This window comes from Chanodichthys erythropterus, chromosome 7 (assembly GCF_024489055.1).
Source record: "Chanodichthys erythropterus isolate Z2021 chromosome 7, ASM2448905v1, whole genome shotgun sequence".
Lineage (NCBI taxonomy): Eukaryota > Metazoa > Chordata > Actinopteri > Cypriniformes > Xenocyprididae > Chanodichthys > Chanodichthys erythropterus.
The window spans coordinates 29,853,973-29,879,722 of NC_090227.1; the positions used below are offsets into that span (position 1 = coordinate 29,853,973).

At 37.3% G+C, this 25,750-nt stretch overlaps 1 protein-coding gene across 3 annotated transcripts in view; it reads right to left on the minus strand.

Annotated features, from left to right (window-relative positions):
• Positions 1-25,750, minus strand: part of hipk2 (homeodomain interacting protein kinase 2) — a 124,683-nt gene that overhangs the window by 6,879 nt on the left and 92,054 nt on the right. For 2 of the 3 annotated variants that reach the window (XM_067390117.1, XM_067390119.1), the window contains exons 3-12: positions 23,964-24,087; positions 19,727-19,846; positions 18,185-18,271; positions 13,620-13,804; positions 13,334-13,496; positions 9,404-9,626; positions 8,099-8,220; positions 3,848-3,978; positions 1,522-1,701; positions 394-723 (exon numbers count right to left, since the gene is read on the minus strand). In XM_067390117.1, the coding sequence (XP_067246218.1) occupies positions 394-723; positions 1,522-1,701; positions 3,848-3,978; positions 8,099-8,220; positions 9,404-9,626; positions 13,334-13,496; positions 13,620-13,804; positions 18,185-18,271; positions 19,727-19,846; positions 23,964-24,087 (1,665 nt within the window). The remainder of the gene's footprint in view (positions 1-393; positions 724-1,521; positions 1,702-3,847; positions 3,979-8,098; positions 8,221-9,403; positions 9,627-13,333; positions 13,497-13,619; positions 13,805-18,184; positions 18,272-19,726; positions 19,847-23,963; positions 24,088-25,750) is intronic. The other variant, XM_067390120.1, reaches the window with a different exon arrangement.

The following is a 25,750-nucleotide window of genomic DNA, read 5'->3' on the forward strand; positions in this document are numbered from 1 at the left end:
TGTAATATGTGTCCAACTCCCAAGACCACCAAATTAATTTCCAAAGCATTATCTCATATTTTCCCTGAGCTGAATAGACATTTAAAAGTCAAAATGGACCCTATTTACCAGATTAATAAATGTCTCTGGTCTTATTGTGCAAGATTCATCAAAAGTTCACTGTTGCATCAAAATGTAATAACTTTCTTCACCTCTGAAATGATTTTGACATAACCAAGCCCGCATAGGGAGAGAAAAATATTAAATAATATTATACCCTAACATAAATTCAATCCAATCAAATCCTAAAGGATATAATCAAGTCCTGTCCTAAATAATGTCTCACTTTCGCTCAAAAATATTTCATATTATAGAACTAATGTGTACTAAAATCGCTCGTCCCATTTTTCCGACCTGGTGTTAGTGGGCTGTTTGAGGTCGTCCTCCTCGTCCGTGTCGCTGCTGATGGTGATGATGCTGACAGCCGGGCTGGGAGTGTCGGGGATGACGATGGTTTGACGCGGCGGGTTGTGTTGACCGTGGTGGTCTCGAGTGGTGCTACATGCCTGCTCGCCTCCCCATCCCCCTCCTCCACCACCTCCGCAGGTCTGTGATGGGGCACAGGTTGAAGGCGGGCCGTTCTGAACCACGGCGCACCGAGGAGGGGTGTTCTCCTTCACTCGTTTGGAGCGTTGTGGTGACGTCACAGGCTGGGTGGAGGGCACGTCGTATGCTGACACGTTCCTAAGAAAGAATGAAACACAATTCAGAAGTTCATTTCGGTTCTTTAAAGGGCCTTTTGCACCGGAGGAACCTTTTCATAGGTCCTAGAACTATTGGCTGAAGTACCTGGATTTTGCCGTGTTCGCACCGCATGAACTAGGAATGATTTTAGTTAGAGGAACTCCTTTTGGGGGAACTAAATTAGCTCCTACTTCAGAGCAGGGTCTAAACCAGCACTATAGGAACTATCAGTGACGTAAGCGTATGCTGATTGGTCAAACTCATGTCAAACACTGGCACCCGGCATTTTTAAAAATCTGTGTAAACATATTTACTTCACGAACATGAAAAACAGCAATAGCGGCATTCACCTGTTGTCGGCAGGGTTGTGTTCTTTTCTCCGCCTCAGTGATATGTAATACTGAAAGTTGTCACTTTTTGCTCTTTCAGTCACATAAATTATGAGTTTACATTCTATCTTAGTTATCATGAAACCCACGAGACACAACAAACACAGCTCCGATCACGGCATCCTCCATCCACCGGTTTTTAGCGCTTGTAAATGCTTAATGTCGGTGCTTCAGAGTTCCTATTCCCGGTGCGAATGCAACCAGGAACATGGCCTGGGGGAGAAATTAGTTCTCTGGAAACTATCCTAGCGGCTTGTTCCTATAACTAAGTTCCTAGAACTATTCAGTGCGAAAGCCCCATAACAATATACCATGGCATTCATTGACGTACCATTTAAATAACAACATATATGAATATTCTTGTCTGATGCCAAAATTATCATAGTTTTATTAGTAAGGAATTTCTGACCTGTTGTTCATCTGGTGCTGCTTGTTCTTTTTGGAGGAGGAGCTGTTGTTTGATGGCTGTCTCATGACATGAGCCACACCCACGTTGAGAGGTTGCTGAGAGGGCAGGGTGACGTGACCTGCCAGTAAGGCTGGCTGTTGCATAATGGGATTGTAATGGCTGCCATGGGGATGTGAATTCCTGAAACAAAACAAGCATAATTAAAGCATGCCCTATAAAGAGTACAGTAAAGTTTTTGAACATTATGCTCACCAAGGCTGCATTTATAAGATCACAAATACAGTAAAACAGATTAATATTTTATTGCAATTTAAAATAATGTTTCTATTTTAAACATTTTAGAATGCAATTTATTCCTGTGATGGCAAAGCTGAATTTTCAGCATCATTACTCCAGCCTTCAGTGTCACATGATCCTTCAGAAATCATTTAATATGCTGATTTGCTGCTCGAGAAACATATTTACTGTCAGTTTTCATCAATTTAGTGAATCCTTGCTGAATAAGTATTAATTTCTTTAAAAAGAAAATCTAATTTAAAATAATGTTTAATCAATAACTTTGTCTTGTTTTCCAAATAAAAACTTTTAAACACTTTTCAACAAGTCAAATTTATGTTAATATGAATGGATATGCTTAATCCAAATGAAAAATATGTAATGGAATAAGACAAAATAAACTATCTGAGGGTTCAAAAGTCTACTTCTAATTTGCTTTTAAAAATGTCAATTTCTTACTAAATACAGCATATTTCTTGGTATGTAGTACATGCCACTTTTGCTTTATAGACCTAAAAATAGTGCAGAATCTTAAATATATTTATCATTTATTCAAGATACATTCTCTAAAAACTATTCTTAGCATTTTATGATATTTTGCTTTTCATATGAATTTACTGTACCTTATTTTAAGGATGTTTAAAAATAGGATTTTTGTAGTGTACAAAGCTCTGCTGGTTAACAAAAACATTCTATATATAAAACAGATTCATATTTATCAGAGGCAGTGGTCACCAACATTTGATATTACAGCACTTCTCAGAATTAAATACTTAAGAATAAACACTGTTATTTTTTAGTAACTTTAATTTAGATATGTGTACCATCTTCTTCAATCATCAACAAAACTGTATCTAAATGAAGAATAAATGCAATGCAACATTTGGCCAGAGGAGGCAGCAGTGACTGCAGCAAACAGCAGAGGAGCATAGAACAGCAATAGATCTCAGAGGAGGATCTCTGCAGTAAAAGTGCGACACTTTTCCAACTGGACTGACTGACTCTGGGCTGAGCTTAAGGCATTGATGTGATGATCTGCAGATATCAGCACACATTCATCTGTAATACGTTCACATCATGCAGGTCAGCACGACCTGTCTCCATTACCCTGTCCTAGCCAAAGACACGCTCCTGCATTCACTGTTCTAATACAAGAAACCAACATGAATTCTAAACAAATCCAGAATATAATGAGTATCAGTCTTAAAATATTCTCTTCCTTCATTCCAAATGAATAATTCAAAGCCATGCTGGCTTTGTAGGTGCATTTGCAGACTAAGCAACCTAGATAATTCAATCTGCTTAGTTCATAATCTAGGAGATTATTAAAACCCAGTGTTGCGGTACCGAACTACCATGAAATATATGGATCACCAGTCATGATATCATAAAACAGATCAGTTGAGTTCCACATGAACGGTTTATAATTAGCATGTAGCAACTTATGTTTTCATGAGGATATAATTGGTTTTGAAATACTAATGGAATCCCTATTATACATCATGATATTTTACCAGATCTGCTCAGCTAAATAAAAGAAACAAAAAATAAAAGCTTCTGTGGCACCAACATCTCAATGAAATGGAGTGAATAGGGAATTGATTTTTAATGATAACTTATAAACCTTTAAAGACAGACCTACTCTGAGCTACCAGGTTGTTAATCGATGGTAAATGTTTTTGTTGAAGCCATCAGCCGGCATTATTTTTAATATTTTTTTAAAATGATCAATGTTCAACAGCAGAATTCTTGGTGAAAAACAACATTATTCATGATTCTGCAGAGAAAAATCAGATAATTGTAACAATCAAAATTTTAACACCAGTAGCACCCACTCACTACCATGAAATATTGCAAATTACATAATAGTCAGTCTACCTACTTAATATTTTCATATTTAAAATATTTCCATATTTTGAAAAAAAAGAAAATATACATTATATATACAGACACTGTTGCAATCTATTGCAAAAATAATTGTTTCCCCAACACTCCCCATCTGCCAATGGTCAGAAAAAAGGGCAGTCAAAATGGTATAGTGTCAACTCACCTCCAGTTGGCCAGAGGCTGCGAGCTGGTCATGGAGTCGGGGATGACGGTGGCGTGTTGCACTGAAGTGTGTGTGAGCTGCTGCCATGCTGGCGGAAGGAGAATTTGTTGAGTACCAGACGGCCAGGCCTGCTGCAAGGTCAGGATAGAAGGAAAACAAAGGGTTAGCCCCAAAGAAGTGAGGTACATCTCCAGCAGAAGATCAGAAATCTACAAATAGTAGAGCTCATGTGATGCAATATAGCTGGATACTGCAGTCGGGTAGGATCTGAACGCCTACTAGCAACCAACAGCACACGGACTCTGTGACCTCATGCTATTTAATTGCCGTCAGTGTAAAGACCCCGTAACCCGGCACATCAAATCACAGGGTTGCAACATAGCTAAACAGGCCAGGGTGCTGCACCCACATATTTAGAGAGAGGAGAAAAAGGATATGGCTATTTAGAGAAATGACCGCTAGTAAGTGATAAACTGTGCCAAACAACCACCAAAGGGGTCATTTAGTTATTCAAGACACAGTAGTGTCAGCATTTGGGCCTAGAGACATCACACACTGCAAAAATTGATTTTCTTACTTTGTATTTTTGTCTTGTTTTTCAGTACTAATATTTAAATATTCTTACATCAAGATAAATTTACTAGAAATGCACAATGATTTAAGATATTAAATTTAGTTTTCTAAAAAAGAAAAAAGATCAAATTGATGTGGGTTTATGCTTAAAACAAGAAAACAAGTAATATTGCTTCTCATATAAATGCATTGTGATTTAAAATGTTTAAAAAATTGTACATTTTTTTTGCAGTGTGTTAAATTGTTTTAACAAAATATGAGCAGAAGAGATACATTATAACCAATTTTAAAACGCATCCATCTTCTAGACTAATTATTCTCTTAGTCTGAAAATGAAGATGTGAGCAGGAAGGCTTTGAAGAAGAAAATTATGGGCAACATAAAAGATCTCCCTGTGGAATAACAAAAAGCTTGTGCCACTTTCGTTGGAACTTCATTCATTTCTCTCCCTTGATTCCTTGGCACCAGTATCTAGATGACGGCCTGAGATGGGGCCCTGCATACTGTGTACGGCCTTGGCTCCTGCCTATAAAAAAGATAAGACCCTGCCTTAATAAAGAGATGTGGCATCTCCCAGGCAGTGTGCTGATGTGCTAGACATTTTCCAAATCAGCTCTGACTTTAATTAAATTCAGGGGCCCCATTCAGAGGCTTTGTGAGGAGCTGTTTTGTATGGTGGGTGAGGAGAGCGAGGAGTGCCAGGCATAATTTGCCTAGAGACGTGAGCTTGAAGAAGAGTGTCTGCAGCTCTAATAGTTTAATGCAGCTTTATTGATTAGCAGTTTAATGTACAACTAATGAATTGTTTCTTTAATACCCTTTGCACATCTATTTACTGGCCCATCTGTATGGGCCACAGCACTTGCACAAAAGGGGGAGTGACGGGGGAAAAAGTGGAAAAAATGCTTTTACGATGTTTGAAAGGCTGTGATTACACATTTAGCACTGTGAGAGGTGTAAATCTGGGCATTTTTCATGAATTCAGGCATCTTTATCCTTAGAGTGCATGGGATTTGTATTATTTGAGCATTAATAAAGTTACTCTCAAACTATAATCAGCTTGTAAACCCTAACGCTCAAAATAATTAAACTTAAATTAAACAAATTAGTTCAGTCAAATTAACTTTCATAAGTATTTAGCACTTTTTTTCTTTCATCTATACAGAACTGATATCTTTTAAGTAAGTTGAGTTTTATGAACTTATTTCTTTTAATTTAGACAAACTTTAAGTCCCCCTGTGGTGAAAATCAAGTTTTTAATGTTGTTTATATATCTATGTGGTGTTGTTAATATGCTTTAAGACATTCCATATGCAAATTCATATGTCAAACCATTGCTGAGTATCTTCTCTATAAAACTGCAGTGAAAAAAAGACAGTTTGAAATTGCTGGTGCCTGTGACATCACAAACTACCTTGTAACCAATAACGTCAACATACCGGCAGGCTTTAGCATATCATTAACAGTGAATTAAGCTAAAACTAATTCAGCCTCAATTAATAAATAAATCTTTAGAGCTTAATTGAGAGAAACTGGCAAGTTTTTTTTCTATTTGACACGTACATTTAGCAACCTATTTCATTTTGCCTTTTGCACAAGGCCTAAAAGTGCATACTTTGAGTGTGTCAACACCTCTCCATACTTCTTCTGCCCATGACACAAATAATTTCATCAGAACTATGTCCCTAAAGCCCTTTGCCTACATTCCTGACACTTTACATCCTCCTTTCTCACTCTGGGTTGGGTTGTGTAATTGTACCGTCTAGCCTGGAACGCTAACCCAGATAAGAGTAGAGTTTTCCATGCAAGGCCATCTCTGCGACTACCCCCCTAACAGCTTTTCTGCCCTCGCGGGGTGAAAGCCTTTTGTCACCCCCAGGGCTCTGAAAGCACCGCCGCTCTCTCGCCAATTGTTTTCGCATTTTCTGCATTCCTGTTCCAGATAAAAGCTGAGGCCTTCTAGAATCCCACTCCACTGGCACCAGGAGTGATGTGGTCTGACTGATTGGGATGAAGGGGGGAGAATGGGCGGTTGAGGCCCTGGAGAAATGATGAACAAGTATCCCCAAACTTTACTCTGGAGAAACTGCCTTTCCCAATGCAGTGCTCTGCTAATCACCCGTTGACTTTATGGACAGGCTTTCCTGAACGTGAGGACCAATAAAGACGCATTAAAGCAATAGAGTAGAGTCATGAAACAGCGACACAAGCAAAGCTCAGCATAACTGAAAAAGGTTGTGGACGAATTACAATTAGCTAAACAGTTGTGAACCCCGCCACCCTGTCTCGGTCCCTGCCTTGCAGCTCTCTCAGCATCTGTAGACTTCATTTAAAGGAATAGTTGACCAAAAAATAAAAATTCTGCATCATTTACTCACTGCCATGTTGTTTGAAACTTGCATGATTTCATTTTTTCTGTGGAATCAAGCTGAATGGAGACAGGAGCTTTCAAACTTAAAAAAGGTTGCAAAAACATTGTAAAAATATCATAAGAGTGGTAAATATGACTTGTGCGTCATATTTCAAGTTTTCTGAAATCATATTATAGCTTTGTGTGATAAACGGACAAAACTTTAGATTGTTATTTGATGATTAACTTGTGAGCTGTTAACTGCTGTGAAGGAATGAGTCAGTGTTTTGAATTAAAGTTTAATAGGTTAATCAATCATTCAGTCTACTTTTATGAATGGGATCAATGGATTTACTGAAAATATCTGATTCAAAACAATGATTCATTCACAAATTGGGTATTGCTACTTCTTTCATTAACTCCCATGAACATGCCAAGGACACCTAGAAATGGATATCGAGAGCTTCAGTAAATATCAACTTAAATTTTGGTCTGTTTCTCACACAACGCTTCAGAAGATTGGGAAAATAGCACATATGGACTATGTTTATTTTGTCATTTTGGAGCTTCATAGCCACTGCCCTCATTCACTTTCATTCAATTTCAAAGTGTGGCCAGAATATTGCTCAAAAATTCACCTTTCATGTTTCACAGAAGTAAGTAAGTAACACAGGTTTGAAACATCATGAGTGCGAGTAAATAATTTTCATTTTTGGCTGAACTATTCCTTTCAACAGAAAAGTACAGTATTCAAACAGCAGCAAGAGCTCAGCTCAGCAATACTGAGAAATGTTGAGGATAAATTACAAATTAGATAAACGGCTCTGAACCTTGCCACCCGGTCTCAAATTTAAAAGCCGTCTGGGCCCTTCTTGCGGCTCCTGAGGGTAGACAAATCCCTCAGCATCCACAGACCTCATTTAAAGCCAACCTCAGTCTTGCTCATCAAAGCGTGACTTCCTCTAACTCCAGGAAAGGAGCAGAGTTCCCTGGACCTTAGTGGAAGCAGGAAAGCAAACCATCAGTGGGGTAAAATCTCTGTTAGGGGAAAGGCAGGTCACTCCAGTTGATACAGCAAAGCATACTGAGATAAATCCAACCCGGCTTCAATTAATCTATTTGCCATGACATGAGAGTGTCTTCTTGATTTTGTTAAAGGGAAAGTGAATTATACTTTTATCATTAAAACAAAGTAGGTCATGCTAATTGCTCTTCGTTGGAGCCAAACTCGGATGTAATAGAGAATTTGGGAAAGGCTGAGGGGTGTAATTAGTTTAGGAAATGTGGCTTTGTATTGCTATGGCAATGGGGGCAATGTCTGGCTATACCTGTGTCAGAAGGCCTGGCTGGATCTGTAGAGGTTGGGCACCAGGGGCCTGTGTTACTATGGGAACTGCATTCTCCATCCGCACCGAGTAGCCAGTGTGTTTAGAGGGTGATGCTTGCAAACCTGGGAAGAAATAACAAGGTAAACATAATTAGATGGCCAAATTTATGAAACAGCTCAGCCAGAAATTTAAATTCTGTCATTATTTACTCATTTCGAACTTTTACGTAGATCTCCCAACCACATAAAAGTAGCCCATTCTACTACACTACCATTCAAAAGTTTTTTAACATATCTCTTATGCTCATCAAGCATGCATTTATTTGATCAGGAATAGAGTAAAACAGTAATATTATGAAATATTGTTATAATTTAAAATGACTTATTATAATTTATTTCTGTAATGGCAAAGTTGAATTTTTCAGGAGCCATTACTCTTATGTGTTTACGTGTTTTGAAGCCCCAAATAATTGCATCCATCCATCATAAATATAAACCATACAGCTCCAGGGGGTTAATAAAGGCCTTCTGAAGCGAAGTGACGGGTTTTTGTAATAAAAATATCCATATTTGAAACTTTATTAACTATAATAACTAGTCTCATGTAGACGGCCGAACGCATCGATTTGCGGGCGGAAGAGTAACCCCTGACACGACGCGCATGACGCAATGACGAATGCGGAAGCTCAGAGAATAGAGCAAAACAAAACACTGGTCACGAATTAGAAGTCTAAAACGAGAAAATTTAAAGAGAGAATTTCAATATAAGTGAAGAGGATTTGTACAGCCCCATTTGTTTAAACTGCGAGAGGCATCTAAGCTTACGATACTCCTACATCCTGCGTCATACGTTGCTTCAGGGGGGTTACTCATTTGGCGCAAGTATGGCGCTGTATACGTACAGTCGTTTGGTGGAAGCTAATTATTTTAGATTATAAAGTTTTAAATATGGATATTTTTATTACAAAAACCCATCACACTTCGCTTCAGAAGGCCTTTATTAACCCCGTTGAGCCGTGTGGATTACTTTTATTATGGATGGATGCATTTTTGGGGCCTTTAAAACATCCCCCATTCACTACCATTATAAGGTTTGGAATAGCCAGGATATTTTTAAATATATCTCCAATCGTGTTTGTCTGAAAGAACATAGTTATATACACCTAGGATGGCTTGAGTTTAAGTAAATCAATGGCTAATGTTCGTTTTTGGGTGAACTATCCCTTTAAGCATAATATACTGTATGTAACTTAGCCAAAGATATATCAGAAACATTTGGTTTAGTATAAATTAAAATAGCTCTAACCTTGGAAGCCAGGTGGGCAGACGATGAGGGCCTGCTGGAAGGGATCGGGTCGGGCGGCACAGAGTTGTGGTGCACCGGGCTGGAGGGGCATGGTCCTGGGGGCCACGGCAGCCATGGGGGCCGCAGAAGGCTGGTAGAGTGCAGATTGGTAATTTAGTATGGAGACATCAGGATTGGTAAGGGAAAGGGTGGCACTGGTGGAAGAGGGAGCCAGGTTGGTGGCCTAAAGGAATCGATGGGATCAAACAAACAAATAAACAAAGACAAACAAAAAAAGCATGAAGAAGTGGGTGTGGGGATTGGGTGGAACAACAATGAGAGGGATGTGGGGAAAAATTTCAAAGAATAGCAAATGATGAACATAAATTCCTTAAAATATTTCTTAATATGTAGGATGGATGTACAAAAATATTAGCTGATGAAAACGTCAGGCACAGGAAGCATGCTTGATTTCTTAGAGCGAATACCACAACCCTATTCTGCAATTTAAACAAAAATGCTCTATTAGATGTTGTAGACGGCATCAGGGTTCAGGCATGTTCTATAAAATGACTTATTGAGTGTGAGGGAAGAGGAAAGAGGAGGTGAGCGAGCTTCAATCAATGCTCTTGTGTTACAGTCTCCCATCAATGCTAGGACCCTTCAACTCATTGAATTTGCTCAGTCTCATTAGCAGCAGATAATGATCCCTCTTTGCGCTAAAGCTATGATTAAATATACACACAGATCTAACTGGTGAGGGGAGAGAAAATCTGTTCTTCAAAGCCTCTGCTCTAGATTTCCCCTCCACTGCTTTTTAATCCGGCCTGACTGCAGCACATTCATCTGTTTATTCATCTATCAATGTGGAATTTGCGCCGTCTAGGAGGTTTGATGAACGAGGGAACTCCCACTCCTCCATCTAGAGCGGTGAACCGAATGTGCTACTCAAAAGAATTGTACAGGTCCTTCCATCAAAGTCACTCTCTCTCTATAATGAAAATGCAAGCCAAAAATATAGCCAGAAGTAAAAATATGAGTGCGGTAACGTCGCCAGAGAGAGAGGAAGGAAAGCGCTGCTCATAGCAAAAAAGAAGGTCCGAGCCATGGCTTAGCAGTAAGCGCACATGCTCCGGCATCAATATTTTTAGTCACAAAGCTTATTTGGGAAATCTATCCTAGTAGTCAAGTTCCCATGTACGCTTTCAGAACTCCCAAAACTGGCTTAGCGTTCGACACACATCCTCAGACAATATGTTGAGCTATGGTGCTAATATGAGAAATGTGGGTTTGAGTCTGGCCTAATCAAGTTCCCATGTGTTCCATGTGACCTTCCAAAATGAAAAATAATGGTCTGAGCAATGGCTTAGCAGTCTGCACACGTTCCAGCATAAATATTTTGAGCCTTGGAGCTCATATGGGAAATGTGGGTTTGAGTCTGGCCTACTCAGGATCTCATTTGCCATAGCTCAGGTCCGAGCTATGGCTTACTGGTATGTGGGCATGCTCAGACATCCTTATGTTGAGCTATGGTGCTAATATGAGAAATGTGGGTTTGAGTCTGGCCTAATCAAGTTCCCATGTGTCTGTTCAGACCTTCCAAAATGAAAAAAATGGTCAGAGCAATGGCTTAGCAGTCTGCACATGTTCCAGTAAAATATTTTGAGCCTTGAAGCTCATGTGGGAAATGTGGGTTTGAGTCTGGCCTACTCAGGATCTCATGTGCCATAAGCCATAGCTCAGGTCCGAGCTATGGCTTATTGGTATGCGGGCATGCTCAGACATCCTTATGTTGAGCTGTGGTGGTAACATGAGAAATGTGGGTTTGAGCCTCTTTCTTTTCCTGTCTTCCTGTACTTTCTCAGGAAATACAAAGTCACAAAAATTCCAAAAAAAAGACATGAGGTCGAGAGTAAAGTCTGAATAGATCATGTCTATGTTGTAACCCTCTTCAAAAAGTCTTGTGAAATTCACATGCCTCATTTATAAAGTATTTATTTGGAGTGTCTCGTCAACCAACCCTATCTGCAACCTTGGTAGAAGGAGGTAGAAGAGCTTTATCATCTAGACATGACCATACAAGTGCATTTCCATGTAAAATGCCAGTAATTTCTTCCAAGACAGGGGTGAAATTAAACAACATAGACAAAAAAGATATGCTTAAACTCTGGTGCACCATCAAAACCTGTTTGTTTAATGGAGGCTAGTGTTATTTACTTTCATCTGTTACTAAAGTAATACTTTTTCATCTCATGCCCCTGCTAGTAATTATAGACTTTTCATTAAGGTTTGTATGGGGAGAATTCAGTACAGGGCTTTTCATTTTTCATTTTCCCCGTTTAGCAAGGCCGACGAGCACCAGGGGAGAGAGTTAATCAATACGCCGCCATGGCATTCATCACACAAAATAAACACTTCACCCTCACAGCTGGCTAATGCTACACAAGCTTTCCCTTCGAACACACTGTATGCCCTACACAATGTTCTTCTCATGACGTTACAGAGATGCCGGAATGCTATAACATTACAGCCATATGACTTTTTGACTGTAGACATGTTTATTCGAAGGGGAAAGTCATGTTTTGAGCCGATCAAATAACTCAAAATGAAGGCATTATGGGATTCATGCCTGGCCCTCTGTCAGCAGTTTAGACAAACGCTCCCTGGTGAAGCTAAACTGCACTGAGGCAAAACAGGAGGAAACAAAAGGAGAGAAGGAAACAAAGTGGTGCAATCTTTAAGGCTGCAAAGTAGTAAAATGCAAGCCAAGCAGGAAGTAGAGGCTGTCATGTTGTTAATCAGCATATTGTGACAGAGGGCTGCAAGGCTGGAAACACAAACTCAGGCACACTCAGGCACACATACGCACACGCTCACACACACAGCCAGCCCAAATGACCCATGATATGACTGGTGTTCTGTCCACTGAAGGAAGTCATCCGATACTGTTAGTGGTCAATGGGCCAATGCTACACTAATTTATTTGGATTGTCCCACTGCAAATGAGTCCGTGCATGTAGTACAATTAATTATCTGTTGCTTTAAGGGAAACTAAACTGAACTAGGGATCGACAAGGGTTTAGGTAGCAACTGAATTCAAATAAAGTTTTTTCTCACATTTAGCTTGCTGTTGTGTTTGTTCTGACATGGCTGTAGTTGTGAGGTTGAAATATAAGTTCAAAAAACTGGTCCATACACCAGAAAAATAGTCTTTAAAGCACAACATTTAACACAATATATATGATTTTATTGTATTTTTTTACTAATTATTATTATTATTATTATTATTACAAATAATTATTTACAACTTATAAATATTTAATAATTAAAATATTTATGAACTCATAATTTATTTAATTATATCAAGTACATTTATCTTATTTAAAGATGTTTTTAAGTTTTTTTTGTAATATAATATTAAATATTATGTAATATAATATCTAATATTAATGTGTTTTTCAATTTTTTTGTTATTATTTACAAATTACAATTATTTGCTTATTTAAATAATATTTCGATTTTTATGATCTTATAATTTATTTCATTATATTCATCATCTGACTTCTCAAGTAGTTTTTTTCAAGGATATTAATGCTGGAAATCAAGGCAAAAATACAAATTCATATGTTTACAAATGATTTTATTTATAATTTATTATTAACAAATTTCAATATTTATGATATCACAATTTAATTATACTTATCTTAATTATTGAGTACATTTATTTTAATTATTTATTGCTGTGTATTAACTAATTTTCTTTTCGAGCACATTTGTTCATTTTTAGTAATTCTGACCCAGCTAAATTAGAAACTTACACCACCACAACCAACAACAACAACAAACTTGATTTATGGTTTACCTATCATGACTTTATTTAAGAACACTACAAGGTAATGGGAAGTCTAGTTAGATGTGATAATGTAAAAGTGTATGTGTGTGGATACTGACCTGGCTATGCACAGTGTTAAGCTGGTTGTTGAAGGTCATGGTGAGATTGGTGGAGGTGCTGGGGGCTACATGCGTTATAAAAGGCGTCTTGCTCTGATTGACTGTGTCGTACATGTTCACCCGACGCTTGCAAATCTCCATGTTTTGGAAGCAGGATTTGACGCTGCAAAAACAAAAAGGACATAGTCAGCGATCTAAACACAATAACCTATTTGATAAATCTACGTAACCTTTACGACTCCCCCCCCCCCCCCCAAAAGTTTCCTGTTGGTGTAGTTGAACTGACTGTGTGCTGTGTGGGAAGTCCAGCAAGTGTGTCATTGTGACAAAGGGATGGTTGAGTGTCTCTATGGGCGTTATTCTCTTGTCTGCGTCGATGGTCAGCATCTTGGTCAGCAGGTCAATAAACTCCCTCCTGTCTGCCTTCTCTGCCAGCATGTCACTGCCCTCCAAGTCTGTGGTCATATTCACCTGCACAAAGCAAAAGAGAGAAAATGAGAGAGAGAGAAACACATTGACTGACATACAGAATCCTCAAACACGGTTAACCAGCTCTTGCCTTCTTTTTCTGATGTAACACATGGAATCTGTTCCCACTGAATTCCTCAGAAAAAAAATAATTCCCAAAAGTTTCTATTGAATTTCAGATTCTAAAATAACAATCACACTGTTTTGCCTCCTGCATCTTCATTTATGATTATGAATTTAATCACCCTTTCAGTTAGCAATAAATGTGTAGTGCACATCTTCATTTAATACATTTTATAATTTTCCCCAAAAAAATCAGCACAGAAAATGGCAAAAAAAAAAGTTTAACGCTATAATGCTTTAATGCAAAATTACAAAAGTTGCTTATTTAGGTAATATTTGTAAATGCACTGGACAGTGCTAATCTATGAATTAAGGAAGTAGAGAAAATTAGCAACCATAACTGCGGAATAAATCATAGGAGCCGAATGTGTGTTCAATGCAAGCCTGAGTGTTCTCAAATGATGGAATCTTTCAGCTGTATCTTCTGATGCAGCTTACATCTTACAGCTTTTGTAAATAATGCATGTGAGTATTTGTGTGTAAATAACTCCCACGTCCCACAGTGCTTGACGGGTATGACTCTATTAATATACACAGGTCTGTCAGTCAAAAAGTGTGTGCGTTTCTCAGAGGACAGCAATAACCTTTCTGATATATCCAATATTTGCCCTCAAATTTACAGCTATTTACAGGCCCTCTTAGGAACGCTTCAGATGTCAGGCCAAATATTCCCGTCTGTCTGAGGATGTGAAAATGTATTAAAGTGGTCCTTGATTATGATTTCACTTTTTTAACTTTAGTTAGTGTGTAATGTTGCTGTTTGAGCATAAACAACATCTGCAAAGTTACAATGCTTAAAGTTCAATACAAAGTGAGATTTTCTTTTAGAGAAATCGCTTCTTAAGGACTACAACAAACGGTTGATAGGGACTACAACAAGCTTCTTCCTGGGTTGGTGACATCACAAACCCCAAAATTTATATAAACTCTGCCCCCGAGAACATGCAACAAAGGGGGTGAGGCCATGATGGGCTGCTTTAGAAAAGCGGAAGAGTTGTTATAGTAAGTTTTGTTGCCATGCCTTCATTTTACTCCGGACTGCTTCACAAACGAGAGTAAATTCAACGCTGGATTTGCACAAAAGATTAACATGACGGCACAGCAACTACATAAATTTATCCACTAACCATTCAGAAATGCCTAGTTGCATTCTAAAAGTTGTAACTTCTTCCTCAGTGTCTGACTCTGGTTTGAACAATGTAAGGCTGAACACCATTACTGAGAATCGTCATTTTGGCTGTGTGAGATTCTCCAGCTTTGTTGTTGTTGAGCAACCGAAGTTTGAGCTGTTAAAGGGTTAGTTCACCCTAAAATGAAAATAATGTCATTTATTACTCACCCTCATTTCGTTCTACAGCCGTAAGACCTTCATTCATCTTCGGAACACAAATTAAGATATTGTTGATGAAATCCGATGGCTCTGTGAGGCCTCTATTGAGAGCAAAGCCATTCAAACTCTCAAGATCCATAAAGGTACTAAAAACATATTTAAAACAGTTCATGTGAGTTCACTGGTTCTATCTTAATATTATAAAGCGACAAGAATACTTTTTGTGTGCCAAAAAAAATGTAAAAATAAACTTATCAACAGTATCTATATGGGCCAATTTCAAAACACTGCTTCAGAGCTTTACGAATCGAATCAGTGAATCGGGGTGCCAAAGTCACATGATTTCAGCAGTTTAGCCATTTGATAGGAGATCCGACACACTGATATGAAACAAAAGATTCATAAAGCTCAGAAGCTTCATGAAGCAGTGTTTTGAAATCTGCCATCACTAAATATTGTTGATAAGTTATTATTTAGTTTTTTTGGTGCACAAAAAGTATTCTCATCGCTTTATAATATTAAGATAGAACCACAATATGTTTTTAGTACCTTTATGGACCTCGAGAGTTTGAATGGAATTGCTGTCTATGGAAGCCTCACCGAGCCATCAGATTTCATCAACAATATCTTAATTTGTGTTCCGAAGATGAACAAAGGTCATACGGGTGTGGAACGACATGAGGGTGAGTAATTAATTACATTATTTTCATTTTTGCCTGAACTAACCCTTTAAAGCTCCAGCCTCTTCTGGAAAAGGGGCCGGGAGCAGCAGCTCATTTGCATTTAAAGGGACACACACAAAAACGACGTGTTTTTGCTCAAACCCACATAGGGGGCAACTTTGACAAGCTATAATAAATGATCTGTCGGGTATTTTGAGCTGAAACTTCACAGACACATTCTGGGGACACCAGAGACTTATATTACATTTTGTGAAAGAGGGCATAATAGGTCCCTTTTTATATAATTATATGATATTATAAATATGTAAATTTAATTTACATATTTAAGACGACATGGGAAAAAGTTTCAAAGGCTATTTTAATATGTATAGTATAACAAAGAAAAGTTGAAATCTGTAAATCATCCCCTGGGACAAAATTGAAGAAACACACTTTTATTGTCTGAGAGGGGTGTTTTGCCATAGGTAAAAAGCAGTGCAGCAGAGCTTTTTTATTGGGAATCCCTGTCAGAGATGGCTAACGCATTTTTCATACCGTCAGGCTGTTTATCTGTGGCCTAACCACCCCGAGCTATCAGATAAACCGCCAGTCACCAGTGCAAATCAGAGTCTTCTTTTATGCATGCTATTTTAGTCCTGCTCGGTCTCTCTCTCTCTCTCTCTCTCTCTCTCTCTCTCTGTTTCCATCACCCTGCTGCATGATAAAGAAATAATCTTTGACACGAGAGGAAAAATAATCATTCAGGACACAGAATATGAACCACAAGCAAGGGGAGTGCCTGCATAGCTGGCGTACACAAATCTTGCAAAAACAGTTACGCAGGCACGTCTAGTGAACTGTCTCTTGAAGATGATGAAACCGAGAACAATCATTCTTCTTGCTCTCCATTTCACATCTGACTGTCACATTTAAATCGGTTGAAATCACAAGTGCCGTATTCTCTAAAGTGCAACAATTTAAATACAGGTGCAAATCATGGAGACAGCAGTGCAGATGTTCCTCATACAAACTGGCAGTGCTGCAACAGCGGAAACAGAGCAAACACACACACACACACACAACTGTTTGGTTGTTTTAATGTCAAATTATAGATTATAAAGATGTCTTTAGATGCCTCTAATCTGTCAACGGTTGCATTAAGGTGACTTATTTAAATAAATAAATAAAGACCACCTTATTTTATTTTTCCCTTGCTTGTTTGTTTGCATTTGTATTTGCATTTCATATTTATATTATTTAACATATAATAACTAATCATAAATAATATCATATATTATTATTATTAATAATAATAATATGGTTTTGTTTTATTATGATTAACAATGAAATAATAATAAAATAATAAATATTTGTTTTTAAATTTTGTTTTATTTTATTATGACATAATAAATAAATTAAATCAAATTAAATTAAATTAATATTTTTCTTAATAAAAAACATTTTATTATTATAATCTGCATTATTATTATAATTATCATTCGTTGTTTATTATTATTATGCTGTGCTCACATCTTTTTTGTTTTATTATCATTATTAGAGATTGTCTAAAAAAAAAATGTTTTTCATCCTTTTATGTTAATGAGGTTTTACAACAGCATGGAGGTATGTGGATTGAAACAACATTTCTTGCAGCATACCGGACTACAGAGTATGTCCGTACTTAGATCCTAACACCAGAGGACCTGACCTGAAAATGAGGCTCTGATGTAATTGTAGTAAAACAAGGTTGTTGTACAGGACATGAACATGGATAGATTACAGATTAAGCGTATCCAAGCATAAGCATATTTCCATGAATTCATCTGAATTTGCTGTAAATTAGATCAGCCATTTTTATCTGATGAAGAGGGATGGGGTTTGTTCTTGTGGGAAAATCCAAATTGAGGTTTGCGTCATTGTTGGCCTGGACCGTTCAGACATCTGACGACCGGCCGGTGATGAGGCACGCTGATTTCAATAACTTGCAGAAAGCAAAAGGTCATAAGTCATGTGTTTTATCACTGAACAGCTCCCAGGGGAATAAGGTTCCCATGGACCATTGTGCTTTTGAGTCATGTCCTCAGTTACATAACATAAAAGTTTTCAGTGTAAAAGAGGTGTGAGTATTATTGGAAACTCTCCACACAGAGTCGGAGACAAAACATTTTTGTAGGTGAGGAAGGTTATTATTAGCCCTGAGCCAGATTTCTGCTTCTGTTGAAGCTGAAGGCAGGTTTTGTGGAATTAACAAAGGTACGAAACTCCTACCTGTGCCATATCATCCAGGCAGTTGAAGATGTACTTGCGAGCCTCTTTAGATTTGATCCCCGTCTCTGCCTCATGGTCCTCAGGTGTCTGTAAATACAAACAGGAATATATTGTCAACACTATCCTATTAATAAAAAAATGAATCATTGGAGAAGCACTTTCAACATCAGAAATAACCCTATGACTCTATCCAAAATGACATTTCTGTAGTCATTTACTCACCCTCTTGTCGTTCCAAACCTTTATCACTTTCTTTCAACTGTGGAACACAAAAGAAGATATTTGAATAATGTTGGTAAGTTTCAGTTCCCATTGACTTCCATTGCATTTTTTTGTCCATACAATGGAAGTCAAAGGGAACCAAAACTGGTTACCAACAATCTTCAAAATATGTTCTCTTATGTTCTTCAGAAGACACAAAGGTTTGGAACAACATGAGGGTGATTAAAGGTACAGTAAACCCAGAAAGTAAAATTCTGTCGTAATTTAAAGATATGGAGGAACACAAGGAAACACTTAAAATCAAACAGGTAAAGGAAACGGGACTTACAACATGGAAAGAGATTTTAAAATTTGGAATGAAACCCACAGCTAAGAAAAAACACAAATTAAATCTCCTTCATATCTCAATTGTTTCTCCTAGACAGCAATATAGAGCTGAACAGTGTTCTTGTTCTTTTAATTTTCTCCTGAAAAGAATGTCCTATAGAAGAAATCTTAACAAAGTCTTAAATTGTGCTCAGATTTGAAAACAAACAAACAAACAAACAAAAAATCTGTAACCAAAACAATCTAGAGATTTCAATATAAAATCAAATATTTCTCAATAATCCCCTTTTAATTATCTTGGCTATGCTATTCAGTTTAATTTTATGTCTCCTTTTTTATTATTTTAGGAGAAACATCTGAGACAAAGATGATACTTAAACGAAACATAACTGAGAACTCCATTAAGATTCCTGAACTATGAAAGATAAAACCTTATCTCTGGGAAGTACTTGACACTGAGTTAAGTATTTCTACAGTCCAAGACACAAGCATTGAGGGCCAAAAAGTTTAAGGAGGTATTGACTACACAGGAGGACAAGTTTTTCTAGTTTTGTTAGATCCGTATCATATATATGAAGGGTTAGGAATGCAACTTGCAGTTGCATTGGGGTTCAATAAAATCAAAGTTTCCCCATGTGAAGCTTTGCAAAGTTCACCAAAAGTTAATCTAACTATCGACTATGGGCAATGAGCCACCGGCCCAGTAAGGATGGGGGAACGTGGAGAGAGACAGAGCATAAGGGGACGGAGGAATGAAAGAGGGAAGAATGAGAATGGGACGTTAAGTAGGATTTATCCCACATTGCTCTGGTTGCCAAGTCCTTTCACACAAAACTCATTTAGCTCGCATTGGTCGGTTAACGGGGTGTAGTGGATGCGTCAGTTTAGAGAATGAGGGAATGAAACAGAAAAATATTGTTGCTGTATATTATATGCAAACCAAGCGAGACAGATTAAGGAAGTGTGAAAGCGAAACAAGGTGAGGGAGTTTACCTTAAGTCTCCATAGAGGATAGGTGGAGTCAGGGTCTCTGTTGAAAAACCTGGTTGTTTTCGTCCCTGCACTTAACAGATACTCTGCTGGCAAGCCCTGCGTTTGAGAGATGTACCGGATCTGGTGGAAGACAAACACAGGAAATGAGATTTACAACTTTTAGTGCTGGATATTCACTACTTTGATACAGTTAAATGGGGATTGAAAAAAGGGGATTTTCTTGCTCATTCTGTATATGATCATAACACAAAGTTTCTCTCCAGTTTACTGAAACTAAAATGGCAAAAACAGGTTATATAGAAATTGTAATAAAGTCAACATGAAGTTAATATTGACATTTTTACAATACATTTATTTCTTGTCCAATATAATGACTTTAGATTGTGGAAGTAAGATGGGTTTCAAACTACGTTCAAAGTCAACTTTCAAAGAAAATGGCTGAAAATGTATAATTCTTAAAAGAGTAAAGTAATTCTAATAAAAAAATAATGATAAAATAAATACTTTTATCAAAAACAAAAGTGCATAGTACATACGTATGGTAATCAAAGTCTATTGAACACATCTACATAATATTCTATTTTACTTTATACATTTATTTTTATATTTTTGAATAATTGGTTGTATTAATTATTAATTTATTATCCTCACCTAACACATACAAGTCTTAAAGTAGAGTAGCAAAAACAGTCTGTTTAATTCTAATGATTAGGGAGATGGTGGAAATGCTCATGAAAAATGAATTGATTCAGTTTTTGGTGCAAGAAAATTTGACTAATGTTGTAAGCGGACTTCTGGGAAATGCAACAGTGAGCTGCATTAAAACAGACTGATGACATTTTGTCTGCTCGAAAACATATCAGTCACTTGGCTGCCACATTGATGACACAACTTCAACATTCCAGCATTAGAAGACGAGTAAACAGCATCTGTGATGAATGCTGTCACCATGAGACTGACTTCACCTTGCCAAAACCTCTTCTTACAGGTCTGCCCTGGTGCCTCAATTACACAGAATGCCATTCACACACCTGAAAAATGTAAATACAAGAGTCTGGCAGCCCAAGGAATCCACAATAATAATAATCTCTTCCATGGCCCCTGCCAATCGGCCAATCTTGTACCCTGAGAACGAGCTCATAGGTGCTCAAGAGACCTTGACCACTGTGTCTGGCTCATTTACCGTCTTATGAAATAGAAAAACTTTTGGAGTGTCGTTATTAGAATTGAGTCAAAGGTGCCGCAAAGGCTGAAAATAACTCCTCGAGCTTTGTTTTTAGATGAAAATCAAAAGTAAACTAGGCAGCCGAGTTGAAACGCCATAAATCCTTAACACAAGACCTCATAAATGCGCCAAATGAGGGCCGAAAAAAAAAAAAAAAAAAAAAAAAAATCTATTACTCTGTAGTACACAGAAATGGTGGGAGACAAATCTGCAAAGTCCTTTGCTGTGTTTAAAAGCTTGTTAAAGACGGTTTTGGTTTGCTTAGAGCTAGAACATTGGCCCTGGGCTGTTCCATGAAGCCAGAATCTTTTTTTTTTTTTTTTTAAGAGAAGGCCTCATTGTAGAGCTCGGGATCTGGGCTAATTGGGCAGTTTGTGGCATGTGTCCAGAACTACGGAGAGGCCAGAGAGAGATGAAAGTCATTTAGACGACACACACACACTTCCACACAAACACACAGCACTTCAGGAGAGCCGAGAGAGCAGGGGCCCAGCCAACAGTCAGATTTGTTTTCTCTCTCTTAAGCACAAACAGTAATTGAGGGATGTTTTCACAGCCATTTTCTGAGAAAGGAGATGACTCTCTCGGCAGGGCCACACATACACACAATCTCACACACACAAAAAGCAACCCTCCACTGCTCCATTTCTCTAAATGAATATCATACAGGAAACGGCATTTCATAACTCCGATTATTTTCCAATTGGAACACATTATTTCTTTATAGTCTATCTACTTGTATCATTACTGACCACTGAATTTCAAAAAAGAAATAGCCAATGATGGATTATGGCCTGGGCCACTGGGAACTGACTCCTGAAAGTAAGGATTTGCAAACATAAATTTATATCAAACAGTCATGAATTATCTTTTGCATACAAGTCAACGTCACTGTTGAAATAGATTTAAAGGGGTCATGAATTGAGAAATCAACTTAATATATAAGAGGTCATCATACTGTAAGAATATTCTTTAAGTTTCAGAACTGAAAACTTCCTTGTTAGTCCAATAAAAGCGTTTATTGACACCAGGCCCATTGAATGACTGATCCTGGAATGTGCCTATCTATGACAGGTGAAACTCCGCAGAAGAAATCAACGCCTACTTCATTATTGCAACATTAGCCCCGCCCACTGGCATGTTAGTGAGAGGAGGAGAGAAAAGCGATACAGGACAAAAATAACATTACCTTTTAAAGGATCCTAATGCTTGATATATGGTTATTTATTTTCACCAATGTGAATGTCTCAGTTAAGCTTTATTTATTTGTATTCACGATTTCACTGTGGACTCTTTGGTAAATCAATTGCATTTCAGCGCAGGCTTTGCAAACAAACTTTTATGATATGGACTAGACAGTAATGCAACAACATGTAACTAACTGCATTTATGTCTGATCTGATATGTAATGATTCAAGTACAGTCAGATGTTCTCTGTCTATGTGTCAGTAAATCAAACCAGTGACTAAACTTCATGTTTCTTTAAGTAGGATGAAAATAATCTTTTATTTAAATGTTGATTAAATTATATAAACAAAGCGATCAAAGAATGCTCCCATTGCAATCACTGGAGCTGTCAATCAAATAGCGCAAGTTTATCAGAGACTCAGTTCTGGACACATGCCAAAACTTCCGTTTTATTTAATGAATCTCTTAGTTACATAATGTTTGCACTGTTAGTTACGATGAAAGCATTCGTTAGTGTACAGAAATTGAGTTGCAATGACGAGATCACTGCTTTCATGCACTCAACAACATGTCTGTGATCAGCTACAATGTTCATCACTGCAACCTTTCATGCCCCATCTAAATATAATGCCATAGATCTAAATGTATTGCAACACTTTTCACGATTAGCTAACCTTGAGAGCTGTAATAGTAAAAATGAGCTAAAAGTTTGAGAGAGTAGAAATGGAAAGATGTTAGCTAATCACAGCAGTGGGTGATTACACTGAAGTCTCACAGCAGATACGCCCCTAAAAACAGAGCATTCAAATAAGAGAGCTAAAATCAGGGAAGGAAAAATGCCTTTTATTTCCAAATTATGAAAATTTTTGATGTAAAAAGCATACTAACATTATAAGTGCACCTCAGGAAACATCATAAAACAATAAAACAATGCAGTTCATGACTATTTTAATATAAAGGTGTTTGAATGACTATTGTGAATATTCCTCACAGCTGCTACTTTATTTCTTATATTTGCAATGTAATTTGGACATTATTTGGACATTAAATCTTGCGATTAAAATCAAACCTACATCAATTCGATTTTTAGCAGCTATTTGACAAAGATGGAAGCTCATTTGTAGATTTCAGGTGTAAATTTGAGATATAACATCATAATTATGAAAAAAAAAAGCAAAGCAAAATTCAAAGTTATCAATTACAAGACATAAGATACTGTATATATCTTTAGAGATACACTTCTGTTCAAAAGTTTGGGGTTGGTAAGATTCTTCAATGTTTTTGAAAGAAGTCTCTTCTGCTCACCAAGGCTACATTTATTTGATTAAAAACACTGAAAAAAAAATGTAATATTGTGAAATATTATTACAATTTAAAAGAACTATTTTCAATTTGAATATATTTTAAATGCAATTTATTCCTGTGATGGCAAAGCAGAATCTTCAGTGTCACATGATCCTTCAGAAATAATTCTAATATGGTGATTTGGTGCTCAAGAAACATTTCTTATTATTATCAATGTTGAAAACAGTTGTGCTGCTTCATATTTTCGTGTTGTTTGTGTGATGTTTTCTGCTATTTTTATGGTGTGCAGGGTATCAAGAGAGGGTCTTCACAGAGGATGGTGCCCCAGGTGTCCCAATCCACCCTTGGCAACAGCCACATGGGAACAGCCAGGGTCGAGTACAACAAATACCCTAAAACATGCACTGGCATTCAGAAGTTTCCACCATTAGTATGTCTGAAACCTTGGCAGGCCTCATCTCGCGGATCTATTCTGTTTCCATTGTGATTAATTAAAGAATTAGTAAAACAATGTGTTACCTGGTCATACTCAGATGCTCCGGGGTACAGCGGCCAGCCCAGAAACAACTCAGCGATGACACAACCCAGGGACCACATGTCTATGGCCTCACAAAAGGGCAGACCCAGGATGATCTCTGGAGCTCTGCAAACACAGAGAAGTGGAGGATTAACTTCAAGAACAAAGTCACAGCAGAATAATTACAATTTTAATTTCTGACCAGGGTTATTATAGTTAACTAAAAATTAAAGATGGATGGATGGATGGATGGATAGATATAAATTTCAAACAGTCTATTTAAGTGTACATTTATGGAGCAATTATTGTCTTCCACCACAGAGAGAGGTCCAGAGGGAAACAGATATTTTGGCCCAAAACCAGTTAATGTGCAACCTGTTCCATTCAGCCCAAAGTTGGCATTCGTTACGTTGCAGCCGCAAGACCTCATTGTACCCATTTAATTTGACTGAGTTGAGTAATAAAGACAAACACAGAATGCATTTTGTTGCCACGGACACAGCGGGTGGGGGCAAGAGGAGAGAGACGGCATGTGACACGGCATTACTCTGGGTGCTGCTTGTGAATCATGATTCCGAGGAGGTCCACTCTTTTGGATAGAGGGATTGAAGATAAATAAGTGCCATATGGAGGGGAAAAAAGAGGGGAAAATGTGTGGAAAGACAAATAGAGAGAGAAAAGAGAGAGATGGACTCAGCAAGTCTTGAAGGTGGCAGAAACACAGCACACACACACACACACACACACACACACACAGATAATGGGCTGACACCTCGGTTTAGAGCACAAATATTATTTGTAAAGACAACATTGGAAGAACAGCTTGTACCAAGCAGTATTATCATTAACTAAAATTAAAGCTTAGATTAAAAAAAAGAGAAATATTGAAAAAAGACTAATACAAGTGCCAAAAAGCACATAACAAAATTACTAAAAGTTAAACTAAAGTGAACACTAAAAATATAATATTAAAAGCTAAATTACCCCAAGTTTTAATCACCCTCAAGCCATCCTAGGTGTATATGACTTTCTTCTTTCTGATGAACACAATCAGAGATATATTAATAATATCCTGATGCATCCGAGCTCCGGGGTTTAATAAAGGCCTTCTGAAGCGAATCGTTTGTGTATTTTACTTCATAACTTGTTAAATATGGATTATTTCTTTTAAACAAACGCATCACTTTGCTTTAGAAGGCCTATATTAACCCCCTGGAGCCATGCGGAGTACGTTTATGACACTTAAGACACTTTCTTCAGCTTCATACTCATGACCCCTGTTCACAGCCATTATAAAGCCCGGATGCATCAGGATATTTAATAATATATCGCCAATTGTGTTCATCAGAAAGAAGGAAGTCATATACACCTAGGATGGCTTGAGGGTGAGTAAATCTTGGGGTAATTTTCATTTGAAAGTGAACTAATACTTTAAATTTCCTTTTATTTGTATATATTAATAATACAAATATACTAACAAAAACTATAATAGCATATAAATAATTTTCTACCATAGGAAAAACTTGTGAAATCACAAGATCTCTTTTTATTATCATAAAGATGCACAGATTTTAGGGATGCCTCAACATTAAAATTTTGTATGATACAGATAAGGCGATAATTATTTTGATGTTATGACGAATAAACAATACATGGTTGATATTAAAGTTCTTTATTATTTTATGTAAATAAAAAATTTAAATCATCTGTCAATTTATTATCGATTTATTTTGAGGTTTACTAAAGATTCAACAGTGTTATTAAATGATTGGTGTTTGTCGAGATCAAT